The 16,162-nt window shown below is 52.7% G+C and overlaps 1 protein-coding gene across 1 annotated transcript; it reads right to left on the reverse strand.

Annotated features, from left to right (window-relative positions):
- Window positions 1-4,134: 4,134 nt before the first annotated feature.
- Window positions 4,135-10,416, reverse strand: ACTB (actin beta). The gene is made up of 6 exons (XM_028705530.2): window positions 10,255-10,416; window positions 7,688-7,816; window positions 6,781-7,020; window positions 5,849-6,287; window positions 5,472-5,653; window positions 4,135-5,005 (listed from the first exon to the last, which is right to left on the reverse strand). Exons 2-6 carry the CDS (start codon window positions 7,808-7,810, stop codon window positions 4,862-4,864), a joined length of 1,128 nt encoding a protein of 375 aa, XP_028561363.1. The 5' UTR covers window positions 7,811-7,816; window positions 10,255-10,416; the 3' UTR covers window positions 4,135-4,861.
- Window positions 10,417-16,162: the final 5,746 nt, after the last annotated feature.

Raw genomic sequence — 16,162 nt, forward strand, 5'->3', positions numbered from 1 at the left:
GCCATCTTGAGAAGGTCCCCCCCCCCCCCGAGCCGTCTCTTCTCCAGCTTCTCCGCCTCCGTCCGGCGCTGGCGCGGGAATAGAGTTTCTGCCTCTGTGTTCCTCGTTATGTCTCCGTCTATTTCTCTCTCTCTCTGCCTCCCTCTCTTTCCGTGTATGTACCATCGTGTCCCGGACGCCATCTTGGGAGTGGCATTGGCCAGCCAAAAAAAAGAGCCGGCGCTCAGATTTCTTGCTTTCAGGCTGCTATCCAAAACATGCCTGCTTTTATTTGCATAGTGACTGAGGGCATGCTTGTCCCACCTTCCTCCCGAGGCGGCGTCCATAGCTCTCCCTCTCCCCCTGTTTGTCCTCACAACAACCCTGCGAGGTAGGCCTGACTTGGTATAAAGCAGCTTCCTAACTGTAGAGTTGGCACGGACCCCGCGGGGTCATCTAGCCCAGCCCTCTGCAATGCGAGAATTGCAGCTGATTGACAGCGGAATGGATTCCCTCTCCTTCCTGGGAGGTTTTTAAGCAGAGCTTGAAGGTCCATCTGTCCTGGATACTTTAGCTGAGATTGCTGCACTACAGGGGGCTGGACTAGATGACCCTCGAGAGGAGCCCTTCCACCTCTACTAATCTAGGAATCCTCTGGCAGATGGCCACCTGTCCTCTGCTTAAAAACCTCCAAGGAAAGAGAGAGCCTGTGCCCGGACCTCAATGGCTTTAAAAGGAGGACTTGGCAGACTCTTTGGAAAGGCTGCAAGTCAGGATGGCTCTGTTTGCTACCTCCAGATGAGAGACCGTGGGCCTCCAAACACCAGCTGCTGTGGGGCAGCAGCAAGAGTGCAGTTGTGCTTGTGGATTCTGGTTGGGCGCTGCACTGCACACCTTTCACCTGTTCCAGCAGGGCTCTTAAATTCCTTGCAGCAAATATGGATTATTAAGGACAGCGGAGGCTGAAATCCCAACTCCGCTCAGAATTCAGCAGGGTTGACTTCTGAGCAGACATGGCTAGGGCTGCGCTTAATGCCTCTCCCAGAGGGATGGGAACTGTAGTGTGGTGGCCAAATGCATCCCTCCCCTAGGCGTATATGGTCATAGGTTCTTAGAGTTTGAAGGGACCCTCAGGATCATTTAGTCCAAACCCCTGCAATGCAGGAATACGCAGCTCTCCCATATAGGAATCGAACCCGCAACTTTGGAGCTATCGGCACCATGCGCTAATCAACTGAGCTGTCTGTATTCAGAGGCATATCAGCTTTTGATGGTGGACACAGGACATAGGCATCATAGCCCTCTCCTCCATGATTTTGTCTAAACCTCTCTTAAAGCCATCCAGGTTGATCAAGAGTCTGGAAGCCAAGCCTTAGGAGGAACGGTTGAGTTGGGCGTCTTTTGTCTGGAGAAAAGCAGACTTGGGGGAGCTACAATAGCCATCTTCACATGGAAGCCACATGGAAGAGGGAGCAAGCTTGGCTTCTCCTGCTCTGGAGGGTAGGACCTGAACCCATGGCTTCAAGTTACAAGAAAGGAGATTCTGACTAAACATCAGGAAGACTCCCCTGGGAAATGGTGGCCTCTCCTTCTTTGGAGGTTTTTAAGCGGATGCTGGACGGTCATCTGTCATGGATGCTTTAGTTGAAATTCCTGCATTGCAGGGGTTTGGACTAGACGACCCTGGGAGTCGCTTCCAGCACTACGTTTCTCTGATTCTAAGCTGATGGCCATCCCTGTCTCCTGAGGGAGGGAGTTCCAAAGTTTTAACTCTGCTCTAGGTAAAAAATGACTTTCTTTTCTCTGCCCTGAACCTTCTAATATTCATCTTCTTTGGGTGCCCATCAGTTCTAGCGTTACATTATTATTATTAAGGGAGAAACACTCTGCTCGCTTTAAAGAACATCTGTACTGTAAATCCTTTTCGCAGAACTGCTAGTGAGAAAGACACACACCCCATTTCCTCGGTTCAACTCATTCAGGTAAACGCTACTGGAAGTTTTCAGGAGCGCAAGATCAGCCCTGCTAGAACAAAGGTCCGTCTCCTCTTCCAGCACCCCATCGCTCTCAGGAGCCTGTCTGCAAAACCCACTATCAGGGACCCTGCTTCTGATCCTGGAGATCTCTAGAGCGCCATCCTCACTAGTAACCATCAACAGGCCTCCTCTCCTCCATGAATCCACTGGATCCCTTTTAAATAGCAACAGGCACCTGCTATTCAAAACACCTGGACTGAAAACAGCCAGTGTCTAAGGAAGGAGGGACAGGATTCTGGCAAAAGGTAGATGGAAGGTGGGCAAGCCTGCTTCAAGACAGTCAGAAAGGCATCAGCTCTCAATGGCTGTCCATTAACTCATTCCTTCACCTCCCGTTAGCAGTGCACCCTGGATTCCAGGCATCGCTGAGAGGCCCATATTGCCAGGCTGGCACTGTTTGCCAAGCTTCCCTAAGGTTGCTCAGCTGCATCTCAAAATGACCATTGGCAGTTGACGTCACTCAAGGAGGGTCTATCTTTAAGGGAAGGACTAAGGGACGCAGGTGGCGCTGTGGGTTAAACCAGAGCCTAGGGCTTGCCCGACCATGTGGTCAGTGGTTTGACGGGGCTCAGTCCCTGCTCCTGCCAACCTAGCAGTTCGAAAGCACGCCCGGCGGGAAGCTAAAGAGTGTTTCCATGTGCTGCTCTGGTTTGCCAGAAGCAGCTTAGTCATGCTGGCCACATGACCCGGAAGCTGTACGCTGGCTCCCTCGGCCAATAAAGCGAGATGAGCACCGCAACCCCAGAGTCGTCCATGACTGGACCCAACGGTCAGGGGTCCCTTTACCTTTAAGTGGTCAAACATACGACCAACATCTGAAGGAACCAGCAAATGCTCCTTTTGACCACACTGGATAGGGTTGCAGACCCCTGTTCCTGTTGCAAGGCCAACTTGGGCAAGCAGATGGAATCCAGGAGTCTCAGAAGAGAAATCTCTGTGCTAGGGGATTAATAAATATTTGCTTGTGTTTGCAACTAAAAAGGTTCTGCATAAGGAGACAGTAATGTTAAGAGCTTGGGTCAGTTCTAGACTTATTTTCACTACTTCTAACTCAGCACAGTATCAGGGGTTGCAGGCTGCTATCTGAGAGCTGAATGGCTTTTTATAATTAGAAATGCTTCTAAATACTATACTCAAGGTGCCAAACTGAAGAAGCTACTTTTCTTTGGTTTCTACCATCCTGTGCATCATCCCAGCCCCTCAGCTCAGTAGAACCTCCAGTACCAAGAGGACCATTTCAGCACAGACCAGAGCAAAGCGCCTGGGTCATCCTCCCAGGGCTTCTGGCTGCTTTGAATTGCCAGCCCAATTGTCCTTGAATGCACCTAGAAACAGAAGATCTGAGTAGATCAAAAGGCAGAACTCACCCTGAACTGGAACCATGTTCATATACTTTATATATCTGCCCTCAAGCCCATACAGGAAATGAAGTCAAAAGGAAAAAGGGCAGGCATTGTCCAGTTAATCCTGCCCCTGCACGTTATTAGTATTCGGCACCATAGTCTGCCTGCAGGAATGAAACTACCGTCAAGAGGCTTTTGCTTGACGCTTAGGGTAAGCAGGCTGCCTCCAACTCTGCTCAGCCCTTAGGCTTCACGAGTTGTTTCTGCAGCAGTGGTTCAAAGCCCAGGCCTGTAAGCAGGCAGAACTTGCACCCTAGGAGTGCTTTTGAGCCACAAGGCCAGGTCTTTCCAAATGGTGCCAGGCTGCTCATCCCCAACCACAGACCCTACAGGCTACGGCCGATAGGAATTGGGATGGCCCCAGGTTTCCCATTCTTGGACTAGTTCCATGCTTGTTCCAAGTTGTAGTCAGACCACTTTCTACCTTGGCAAGGGAAGTCTCTCGTAAGGGAAGGAAGTTCATGTATGGAAGCCTGTGGCTGACTTGCACCATGCATTACTCCAACTAGACTAGCAGCTTGGTTTGGCAACACTTCCCAGATTGGCAATTGATCTTGCCGGTATCAGAACCGGCCCTGGGGATAAAAGCCCCCCCACCCTCCCCACATTCTCTTGGGATTCCTTCCACCTCTGCCGTTCTGTTTCTATGGCCCTCTTCTTTGCCCCAACCAAACCCAGGCTGCGCGGACCAGAGACTTGACACGAAGAGGCAAAAGTCTATCATGTGCATCTTTATTGGAACTGTTTATTTTAAAGTCAGTGTACAGTTTTCACCCCCACCGTTATCCCCGTATACATACTGGCACCAAATTTGGGTAAGGGCTCCCCCAGTTCTGGGAGGGGGAAGGGGGGTACACTGTAAACCTTCACATCTAGAGATTGGGAAGAAGATAAACCTACACAGCCCGTTTCTATTTCATTATTGGTTTTTTGCATGGCCAAAAGTAAACAAAAATTGGAAGAGGACCAAGTGTTTTTTTCGTTTTAAGGCGCAAGATACAGAAAAGACACTTGTTGGATTACATTTGGGAGGGGGGAGGCTTCTAAGTACAAGCAATACTTTCCTGCAACACCAGAAAGTACTCCTGCTCCTTCAAAAGCTGGGCTGCTGCTGCCTCCGCAGAGGCCGGTTTAACTTCCTCTCAATGCATGGAATGACTATTTTAAAAAAAGGAAGGAAGAGGAAGAACACAAATGTACAATCAAAGTCCTCAGATGCATTGCAGAACTTTGGGGGGGGGGATGTTCGCTCCAACACAATTATTATTTTTCTAAAAGACTGTTGCCGTCAACTTTTCATCGTTCCAGTTTTATATCCTGAGTCAAGCGCCAAAACAAAGAAAGCCATGCCAATCTCAACTCTCACTTTTTTTAAACGCGCAGTAATGGGGTTTTTTTGTCAAAAAAGGGGGGTAATTGTTATCATGGTAACTAAGTCCTGTTTTAGAAGCATTTGCGGTGGACGATGGAGGGCCCAGATTCGTCGTACTCTTGCTTGCTGATCCACATCTGCTGGAAGGTTGACAGGGAGGCAAGGATGGAGCCGCCAATCCAGACAGAGTATTTGCGCTCTGGTGGAGCAATGATCTGTTGGGAGAAAGCGTTGCAGAACTTGTTAAGACTCCACAGGCAGGGAGTGAAAAGGTTTCAGCCATGAAAAAGGCTACAGAAGCTCACCCGAGTGCTCAGGTGTTGCCCATTCACGAAATCTAACAATGACTATACCCTGGTATAAAACAAGCAGTTGCTGAACTAAAACTCCCAAACCACTGGCCATTCTTCCCAACCCCTGCCAGAGATCATGGCAGCTCTTTGTAGAGTTGGTAGTAGGATCCTTCGCAGGCCCCAAATCCCAAGGATGTGATTTATGCACACAGCTTCACGACAAGGAGATGGGCCAAACACAATCTTTCAGTGGCTGCGAAGGACGTTTTTAAACCAGAGTCCTCCAGGCAGCAGAGTTAGCTACAGAAGGACCTGCTTAAAAAGCAACGCCAAGTCTCCTGTTGCTCCACTGGCTGAAGAGAGTGTCAGCTGAAAAGAGAAAGCTCACCTTGATTTTCATTGTGCTGGGTGCCAGGGCTGTGATCTCCTTCTGCATTCTGTCAGCGATGCCTGGGTACATGGTGGTGCCGCCAGACAGGACGGTGTTGGCATACAGGTCTTTACGGATGTCCACGTCGCACTTCATGATGGAGTTGAAGGTGGTTTCGTGGATGCCGCAGGATTCCATACCTGCCGGAAGGTTAAAAAAAAAAACTTTTAATGCCTCGGACCCAGGACAAAGTTCCCCCACCACACAACCAAAACCTTGATTTTACCCACACCCTCCACATTATGCTAGACTACAGGTGCCACTCTTGGAGTTCTACACCCCAATTTCTGCCAAGGCTATGTTTTGAGGGAACAGCTTTGCAAAAAAAATATTACCCAGGAAAGAGGGCTGGAAGAGGGCTTCTGGGCATCTGAACCTCTCGTTGCCGATGGTGATCACTTGGCCGTCAGGAAGCTCATAGCTCTTCTCCAGGGAGGAACTGGACGCCGCGGTCGCCATCTCTTGCTCAAAGTCGAGCGCAACGTAGCAGAGCTTCTCTTTGATGTCGCGCACGATTTCCCTCTCGGCCGTGGTGGTGAAGCTGTAGCCTCTCTCGGTCAAGATCTTCATGAGGTAGTCGGTCAAGTCGCGGCCTGCCAGGTCCAGACGGAGGATGGCGTGGGGCAGGGCGTAGCCTTCGTAGATGGGCACAGTGTGGGTGACGCCGTCGCCAGAGTCCATCACGATGCCTGTCGTGCGGCCGGAGGCGTACAGGGACAGCACGGCCTGGATGGCTACGTACATGGCTGGGGTGTTGAAAGTCTCGAACATGATCTGGAAGAGCACAGGGGAGACCGTCAAGAACCTGGAAGCCCCAGGGGCACCCCAAACTCATGCACAACAGGTCACAGCCTGTACCACCCAGATGGTCAGCCCATGCTTAGGCAGCCGTGGGCCCCCACACAATTGATGCAACCAGCTTGCACAGTGGCAAACTCTTGCCCGCGCCGCCCCGGTTTCACAACACAGGAAATGTTACAGAAGTCACTCAAAAACAAAGTCAAAAGGGTTAGTGGAAAAGAGCAGCGGCTTTTAAGTGGTGCGAGCAAGTCGGGAGGAGAAAAGAAAAGCCAATTCAGGAGAGATAAAAACCTTTCAAGATCCAGCAAGAGAAATTCAGACCAGGAAAGGAAGCCCCTGCAGAGATGGGCAAAAGAGGAGAAAGATGAGCAAAAAGAAAATGGGAATGTTGAGAGGTAGCCTTCTTGCACGTTGGCAGGGGAGGGGGAAGAAAGGTGTGCAGAAGCAGGGCTCTGCCGGCACGTACCTGCGTCATCTTTTCTCTGTTGGCTTTGGGGTTCAGGGGAGCTTCTGTCAGCAACACAGGATGCTCTTCTGGGGCGACTCTCAGCTCGTTGTAGAAGGTGTGGTGCCAGATCTTCTCCATGTCATCCCAGTTGGTGACAATGCCGTGTTCAATGGGGTACTTCAGGGTCAAGATGCCTCTTTTACTCTGTGCCTCGTCACCAACATAGCTGTCCTTCTGGCCCATGCCAACCATCACACCCTGGGAGGAGAGACAAGGGGGATCAGAACACAAGCAGGCACCAGGGCCAGCCTGTAGCAGAAGCCCAGCACCGGGCACAAAAAGCAGCCAGGCCTGGCTTGTCTTTCAAGTTCCTAGTGCTCAAGGAGACTCGATTGTGAAGGAGCCCAGGATGGGGGTGCCATTTCCACACCTGGGGCAGCCCCTTCATCGTTGCCTCTTTTCTGTATAAAGGCTTTGGAAAGCCCCAGGCGAGGAAGGGACATTTAAATTTCACTTGCTGGCACAGAGGAGAAAAACTCCCAGCTAAAAGTGCTATCTAGAGAGAGCCGTCCACTGCTGAAATTTATTCCAAGGCTACTAATTTATTCCAAGCTTTTTCAAAAGGGGGTAGAGATCATTGTGAGGAAGGGCCCTGGTTTGCTTTTGTACACACTTGGCCCCTGGGTTCAACCCCTCCTTGTACCTCCAGCTGCAAGGCTGGGGGGGGGGGGTGAGAAATTAGCAGATGACTTGGATCAAAGTGGACCTGGTGTTGGTAGTGAAAGGGTACTTAAAACTATCAGTGTCAGGCACAAGTTGGCAGCAGCAGCATCCGATTTAAAGACCTACCAACTATGCTTTGTTAGAGACCTGCAATGCGTTTAAACTCACTTTTGAGCCTAGGAGGCCGTGGCAAGCAACATACCTGGTGTCTGGGGCGACCAACGATGGAGGGGAACACAGCGCGAGGGGCGTCGTCCCCGGCAAAACCAGCTTTGCACATTCCGGAGCCGTTGTCAACCACGAGGGCAGCGATATCATCATCCATGGCGATCTTTAAAAGGAGGAAACAAAAAAGAGTTGGCAATGAGGCAGCTGGATCCGAGGACCGTCTCTTCCGCAGGGTGCTAGTTTCGCACTCGGCGCCACCTGCCGCTAAGCGCAACCACCCCACCCACTTCTCCTTCTGGGGATTTAATGGCGCAGGCAGGCAGCCGCCCGCCCCAACTTCCTCCCCAGCTTCCTGTTTTGTCATCGCGCGGCACTTGCCGCCCGCCGCCGCCAGGGGGCACCCGCCCCTGCCTCCTCTGTGCAGATTTGGGACAAAGGAAGTCCTCTGCTCCCCGTCTCGCATTATTACCATAAAAGGCAATGGTTGGGAGAAAGGCGAGCTGTGCAGCCAGATTTCGGAGGGCTGGATGGGGAGGGAGGCCACGCCTCCCCCCACCCTCTCCAGAGAGGAGCATATGTCTGAGGGCCACTCCCAGGAGTGGCGCAGGCAGCTCATCTCAACACCCCTTTCAGGCAAGATAAGACCTTAACGGTCTTGCCCTGAAACTAGGGCAAGTTACACCCTATAGGTTATTTTTCAAACAGTGCAAGGGCTCTCGCGTCCGCACCCAGCTCAGAACAGAGGCTCGCCAACCTGTTTGTCCTGCTAGTCTCGCAAGCCAAGATGCGGCTTAAAAGCGAGGAAGGAGCAAGAATATTCCTCCCAATGATTTTTAAGAGAAGGGGGGCACCGTCTGCCTCGCTTTCCTGCAAGGGGAGGCTGGCGTGACAAGGGCCCTTTGTCCCCAGCCGAAGATTAAGATGCTATTTCTGCTGCTGGGCTCGGAGGGAAGGACGAGTAAGCCGCAAATAATTCAGCAGTGCTTTAAAAAATGGGGAATTTCCATCCAGGAGCTGCATGCCCTGTACTACTTCCCCACTTGGCCACAGCAGGACCCCACCCCTCTCCAGAGCTGCCGGCTGCTGAAGTCTTTTATTATAAAGATAAAACACAATGGAAGGTTCTCAATGTGGACTAGCGCCATGCCACCCGGCGCCAGGAAGCTTAAAAAAGAACGGCCAAAGAGCTGAAAGAAGGGAGGGAGGACTTTTTGGTACTTGAGCAAAGAAGTAAATGTTCTTTATTGGGGGGGGAGCCCTCTAGGGCAGCCAGTGTGCCCCCCCTACCTAAAGAAATAACACACAGACAAGGCTTCCTGCTCCTCCTTCCCCCACCGAAGGATCTAGAGCTGCTCCAAGGAGACAAAAGAGCGCCCATCACCCACATGGGTGGGGCAGCCCCTCCGTAAATGATTGATCGGCTTCCCCTCCCCAAAAGGCACCTCCCTCCCCCCCCATGTGCTCCAATACAATAGACATGCCGGCTCCCTCCACCGGAAACAACCCCCCTCCTCCTCGAGGCACACCCTGGCACGTTTGGGTGCTGCCCCCACCTCCCTCTTGGGGGGGCCTCAGGAGAAAGGGTGGGGGAGCAGCACTCCAACAACCCCCCTCCCTTAAAGCAAACTGCCTGCCAGCATGGCCAATCTTACCCATGCAAGTCAAGCCCACCATCTTTGCACTTTGCAATAAATCCCCCTTTGGGGGGGGGGCGGGGGAGAAAAAGGCCCCACGAAAAACCGACCACCAGCCCGGAAACGGAGCCTACCAGGCCCGGGAATGCCTAGGAAGAGTCGCCAAGCTCTCACCGGGTCTCCTCCGACTCGGGCCAGGCCGTTCGCTCGCGCAAGGCGAGACCCGCGTCAACGCGTTCCCACGAACAGGAAAAACCCCCGCGCAAAGCCAGCTGCCTTCTTTTTAGCTCCGGGGAGAGGAGATCCTTCTCTCTCCTTCGTTAACAAAAGCTGGGCAAAAGACCTCCCGTTTCTCGGCGCACTCCCCCCCCCCCAGCGCTTTTCTCCGGAGTTGTAAATCCCGGGCGCGCCGCGGCTTAGGCGCGCAGCCCATTGCGCAGCCCGGAACACCGAGTCCAAAGGCACCGGCGCAAAGGGCTGGGGAAAGGGGGCGCGCGATCCTACCAGGAAACCTCCAACCCCCCCAACACACCCACCCATCCCGAACTCCGTGCAAAGAGCCTCGCGGCTTCTCCGCGGAAGGCTGACGCACATGCGATTAATCCAAGCCCTTTGCAACATCCTCCCCCCGCCTCCTCGAGATGCAACCCGGCTCCCCTTTTACAGAGCGAGCCTCCATCTCCGAGAATCCAGACCCCCCCAAAAAAGGGGCTTCTTTCCCAAGAAAAGCAACCGAAACCCGGCGCGCGCCTTTCTTAGGCGAGCCCCCAAGAGCCACAAACAGCGCGCAACTTTACGCAACCGGGTGCCAAAGCCCCCCGAAGCCCACCACGAAGCGTTTTAACCCATGCACGTTCATTTACTCTTTGCAAATGCCAAGATCCCACTCCACCCCAACCCCTTGCTTCTCCGGATTTCATTTTTTGTAAATGCAAAAAATAAAATAAAATAAACCAGAGGCGCTTACCTTTTTGTTAGTGGCAAGGCTGCTTGCTGGAGAACAGGGGGGCAGATGGCTTTTTCAAAAGGAGCGGCGGGGGCGGCAAAAAAAGGAAGCCTGGCGGCAGAGCACCCAGCGCGCAACAGAGACCCGCACGGCAGAGAGAGAGCTTAACGGCTGCCCGGCCGGCGCCGCGTCGCCGGGTTTTATACGGGCAGCGCGGCGGCGCTCTCGCCATAAAAGGCAACTTTCGGAGCGGGCGCCTCCGATTGGCTGCGCCGCCCTCACTCACTCACGAGGCTCCTCGGTGCACATTGCAGCAATTCTCTCTCTCTTGCAAAGCGAAAAGGAGAGAGGGGGGGGGATGCAAGCCGGGGAGGGGGCAGAGATGCGCGGCTTCTGCACGGGCCGCTTGCACGCCCGCTTCCCTCGCGAAGGGGCTCCCCCGCAGCGTTGCACCGCCGAGCCTCCCTTTGCAAGCGCGCCGTTTGGTGCATCGGGTCTTGCAAAGGCTTCGCTGCAACGGGATGGCGGCGCGGGGAGGCCTCTGGCTTCGGAAAGGACAAGCGACGCGCGTGCACACCCTTTGCCGGGTCCGCCGGCCTCCCCAGCTCCCGCCTCCGGAGAAGCGGACCCCCAAAGGGACGCGCGGGATATTGGGGACCCCAGCTTGGCACTGGGAGGTTGCAGAACCTGAACCGGGGACCCTGTGCGCCTCCTTTGGGAGCAAAGCCTGCGTGGCGTGGAGGGATGCCCGGCTGAGTCTTTGTATTTGTTGCCTTAATCTATCCCACGTTTTTCTCTCCCAAGGGGCTCGAGGTGGCAGGCGTGGTTCATCTCCCCCTGCTAATCCATCCCCACAACAGCCCTGTGAGGTAGGCTAGGTCGGGAGCTTGATGGCTGAGCGGCATTTGAACTCTGGTCTCTCCCAGGTCCTAGGCTTCATTTAATCTCCACAACAACCGGGCCGAGTAGGCTAGGTTGAGAAGTGATGCCTGTCATTGCTACCAGCTTCAGGACCCAGTGGGGGATTTGAACTCGGGTCTCTCTCGGTCCCTAGTTTGGCACCCTGACCTCTACACTGTTGAACAAGACCAGATTTTGTTTACAGCAACACCACCCTGCCTCTCGCATATTCACATACACACAGAATAGGATTGACTTCCCAGTAAAAATCCGTCAAACTGACCCGCAAACCTCTCAGGTGCCCACTCAGAGATCAGGCCAACGGGTCAAAACTTTGCAAGGAAGGCCATGAGCCTCACTGGAGCCACAGCAGGGTGAGTGTGTCCCCCCCACACCCACATTTAAGGACGGTGCAAGAAATACTGTATCCTATGCATGCTGGGGCAGAAACAACTTCTGCTAAATTTAATGGAAACCACGCACACCGGCTAGGTTGTAGGCGGGGGTCACCTTAAAGATGCTCCTTTGGACTGTACGGGGGCACCTGGATCCCCTGCCCAAATCTCCACACAGCACAAAGTTAACCTATGGAACTGGCTGCCACAAGATGTAGGGATGAAAGAGGCTGGGAGGGCAATGCTGTTGGTGGCTACCAGCTACGATGATGGCCTTGCTGTGCCCGGCTTCTGAATGCCAGGGTCTGGGAAGCGCAGGAGGGGAGAAGACGCCAGTCCTGCATGTGGGCTCCTTCAGCCCCTGTGAGAACAGGATGTGGACAGGATCCAGCCACTCGCCTGATCCAGCAGGCTCCTCTCTTAGGTGGTTACAACCCTCCTTCGCCCTGGCCTGCCCAGGATGTGAACTCTGATAATATTATGATCCCTCTTGCCTGCATGAAGGGCTCTGTGCTTGGCATGACCCTCTGGCATTTTTGCAGGGGCCGGCTAAAGAAAGGGAAGTTTCTTCCACCCCTTGCTCCACCTGCTTCTGACGCTGGTCCCGCCCACCTCTGGCATGCGGCCAAAGGCTGCTGGTGAGTAGGGGGCCAGTTTCACTTCTCCCAGTTTCCGGATTTTCCAATCTTAAAATTCAGTTCTCAACATTTTTGAAGCAGCATGTGGGTATTATTTTTTTAACATCCTCGTGAAGATTCGTCAGCACCTTGTGCACCTAATAAACACATTTCTGCATGCAGTTTTGACAAAGGCCCACATTTCTGCAAGCAGGTTTCCGTAATACAATGCGGTTTGGTATATTACTTTCGCCGATATATTTCATGCGCATTCCCCCCCGACATACACAATTTTGCATTGCAAAATCTCAAAGGGCGACTGTATCTTGGTTCTTGTTTGGGAAGGTGTGGATTTGATGCATTTGGCTATAAACAGGAACTGAATCTACCCCATCCCTACTCGAGAAACTAGGTTCGAGATAGATGGTCCTTTGGGTTCACCTACGCAGGGCTTTTCCTAGATTCCAAAGCGAGACTGCATGCCCTCAGCTAGGGGACATACCCTACAAAGCCTAAAATGAGTGAATTCTGAGAATATTTTCCAGTATGTTTTTCCTTCTCCCATTCAGAGTTGCTTAGATGTGCCAAACTAAGCTGGTCATAGGATTTGAGGCTCATGGTCGGGGGTTTGCAGACACCTGTGGGAAACCTGCAAGCGGGATCCTGCCTGCCTCCTGCGACTTCCAGCCCCTTGTCTTCTGTCTCAGATGTTGGAGGAAGAATAATAATAACAAATAATAAATTTTATTTATACCCCAGCCAAGACGGGGGCTAAAACCAAGTATAACAACAATGGATTAAAATACAACTTAAAAACAAAATTAAAATAAAACATTAAAATGCAGCCTCATTTCAGTAGAAACACAAATCAAAAAACTTTTTGGGGATGAAAACATCAAATCTTCATCAAGGCCAACTATCCAGACTGGTCCTGCGTGGGCCAGAAAAAAGCCAGGGAAGTCCCCAAATAGGAGTTCCATCACAGAAGGAGGAAGGGAAGAGGGGAAGGGGATCAAGTTGATTCCAAGCCAAAGGCCAGGCGGAACAACTCTGTCTTACAGGCCCTGCGGAAAGAAATCAGATCCCGCAGGGCCCTGGTCTCATGAGACAGAGCGTTCCACCAGGCCGGGGCCAGTGTTGACAAGGCCCTGGCTCTGGTTGAGGCTAATCTGACTTCCTTAGGGCCTGGGACCTCGAGGGTGTTGCTATTTATGGACCTTAAGGTCCTCCGTGAGGCATACCAGGAGAGGCGGTCCCGTAGGTACGAGGGTCGTAGGCAGTATAGGGCTTTAAAGGTCAAAACCAGCACCTTGAACCTGACCCAGTACTCCACCGGGTGCCAGTGCAGCTGGAAAAGCACTGGGTGAATATGCTCCCATGGCAGAGACCCCGTGAGGAGCCTCGCTGCAGCATTTTGCACCCGCTGGAGTTCCTGGGACAGCTTCAAGGGCAGTCCCACATAGAGCGAATTACAGTAGTCAAGCCTGGAGGTGACCGTCGTGTGGATCACAGTGGACAGGTCGCGGCAGGAAAGGTAAGGGACCAATCCCCTTTCAAAGCCATCCAACTTGAACATCGCTACCTCTTCTGGAAGTGAATTGCATCGTTTACACTGTGAATAAATACTTCCTTTTGTCCGTCCAACATGCAACTCCATTGGAGGCCCAGAAGTTCCAGTATTATGACACAGGGAGGGGGGATATCCCAAATGCTGCAGCCTTCCTTCACTGGGGAGTCGCTAAATCTCATTGCTGATTTCTGTTGTCCTTTTCTCAACAGGGCAGTTTGGTACTTCCTGTAATACCGGGGTGCTAGAAGTAAAAGCATGCTGACAGATCAGGCGGTTTTCAGGAAGTCTTTGGCACAACCTGTTAATCCTCGTCCCCTAGGGAAGTTTGGGGCCAAATTAGACTTGGCCTGACTTTCCAAGGCATCTTTGCATCAAACCTGCACATTTGTTTAAATGCAAATTGCATCAGCTCCGCTCTGATAATTAACAGGATCAGGCACCAGCGGGGGATTTCCTCCCAGTGCAAACAGCAGGTTCAGAGGAAGGATCTTTCTCACGTAGGGGAAAGGTTACACCCCCATCTCCATGTTTACCAAGCCCGCCCCACCCATCAGCTGATGCAATTTGCATTTAAACAAATCAGTACCAAGGTATGCTCAGTCCTGAGCCAAAATACCTGTAAATCCGCCAGCTGTTTACTTTCACCTGTATCTCTGTCCCTCCCTTCTTGTTGCTTTCCCTGGGCAGAATATTAGATTGTAGCCTCCTCCGGGCAGAGGCTGGTCCCCCTGCACCACACAAAACAGCAGCAGCAACATTCACTCATTTGGGAACAAGCATTAGGTGATATCTCCCTGTCAAGGCAATAATGACAGGTAGTTTTTACATGGGCAGGGGTACCTTTACCTTTACCTTTAGTTTTTACACAGGATGCTTTTCCAGAAGGCAGATCCCAAGACATCATCCCTCCCTCTTGTCGCAAACCCAAGCGCTGAGAGCTCTGCAGAAACAAGAGGGACTACCTCTGAGAGAAGCAGGCTGCTGGAAGTTCATCTCCTAGAATGAGGGGGGTGAAAAGCAGTCAAGAGACTGACTCCCAACTCCAACACGCACCATGACTAGGAATTTCACCTCTGCGGAGAACTCACTAGGCAGCCTCAAAGCAAGCCACTCCCTGCCAGCCTGCCACCTGCTCCCCAGTGTTGCCAGTTCAGGAGCATCCCAGATCCTGGCATTTCAGGGCCCAAACCTGAGACCTGGGGGCAGGCCCTGGTGATGGATGTCAACTGGGAGAGGGGAGCGCAGGAGGGAAGACCCCTAACTCAGTGTCTATGCTATAATTTACAGCACGCTGAAGTTTGGAAGTGCATGCACAGTCTTCTAAATATTATCAGCAGCAGCAGCAGGTTTCCCATGCAGGAATCTCAGGTAGAGAACCCCTGGCAGGTGGCCATCTAACCTCTGCTTAAAAACCTCCCAGGAAGGAGAGTCCATCGTCTCCCAAGGGAGACAGTCCCACTGTCTAACACCTCTTCTTACCAGCATAAAGTTCTTCCTGATGTTGAGTCGGAATCTCCTTCCTTGTAACCTTCCATGATGATGTCATGGACAGGGAACCAGGTAGCCGGCTAAAGGTAAAGGTACCCCTAACCATTAGGTCCAGTCGTGGCCGACTCTGGGGTTGCAGCGCTCATCTTGCATTATTGGCCGAGGGAGCCGGCATACAGCTTCCGGGTCATGTGGCCAGCATGACTAAGCCGCTTCTGGCGAACCAGAGCAGCGCACGGAAACGCCGTTTACCTTCCCGCCGGAGCGGTACCTATTTATCTACTTGCACTTTGATGCGCTTTCGAACTGCTAGGTTGGCAGGAGCAGGGACTGAGCAACGGGAGCTCACCCCGTCACGGGGATTCAAACCACCGACCTTCTGATCGGAAAGCCCTAGGCTCAGTGGTTTAACCCACAGCGCCACCCGCGTCCCAGGCAGCCGGCTAATTGAGAGCAAATGAAACCCTGGCTTGCTTCATGGTACTCTGGCGATATCTTTCCCTGGCCTCCTTCCTCTGCCACCTTGCAGGAACACACCCAACATCAGTCGCCTTGCCTTGGTGAAAGAGGCCCCCACCATGACACCTGTTTCGAAGGAATGCTTCCACCCCGTTTTCAAGGAAACCGCCCCAAGGGAGAGGCGCACCTGCTGTCTGCGTAAACTAGGCATAAATAGCAGTTTTTCAGGTGTCCTTGTTTGGAAAGTCATGATAAAGGTTTCTGCTAATTAGGGGAGGGAGGGAGAGACTTTGCTCTGAGCAAGAAGCCTGATATTCCTGCTGCCGCCACCCACTCCATCTCTCATACGGCCTGTCGGAAGTGGAGTTGGGCAGCGCCAGTGGCTCTGCCAGAAGTGGCAACGTCGACAACAGCGGAGTGAGCCAGGGTGGAATCCTTGCACGCAGCAGGAAAGCAGCTGTCAACACCACCTCTCAACGGCCAGCGCATTACTTGTCATG

This window comes from Podarcis muralis, chromosome 14 (genome assembly GCF_964188315.1).
Source record: "Podarcis muralis chromosome 14, rPodMur119.hap1.1, whole genome shotgun sequence".
Lineage (NCBI taxonomy): Eukaryota > Metazoa > Chordata > Lepidosauria > Squamata > Lacertidae > Podarcis > Podarcis muralis.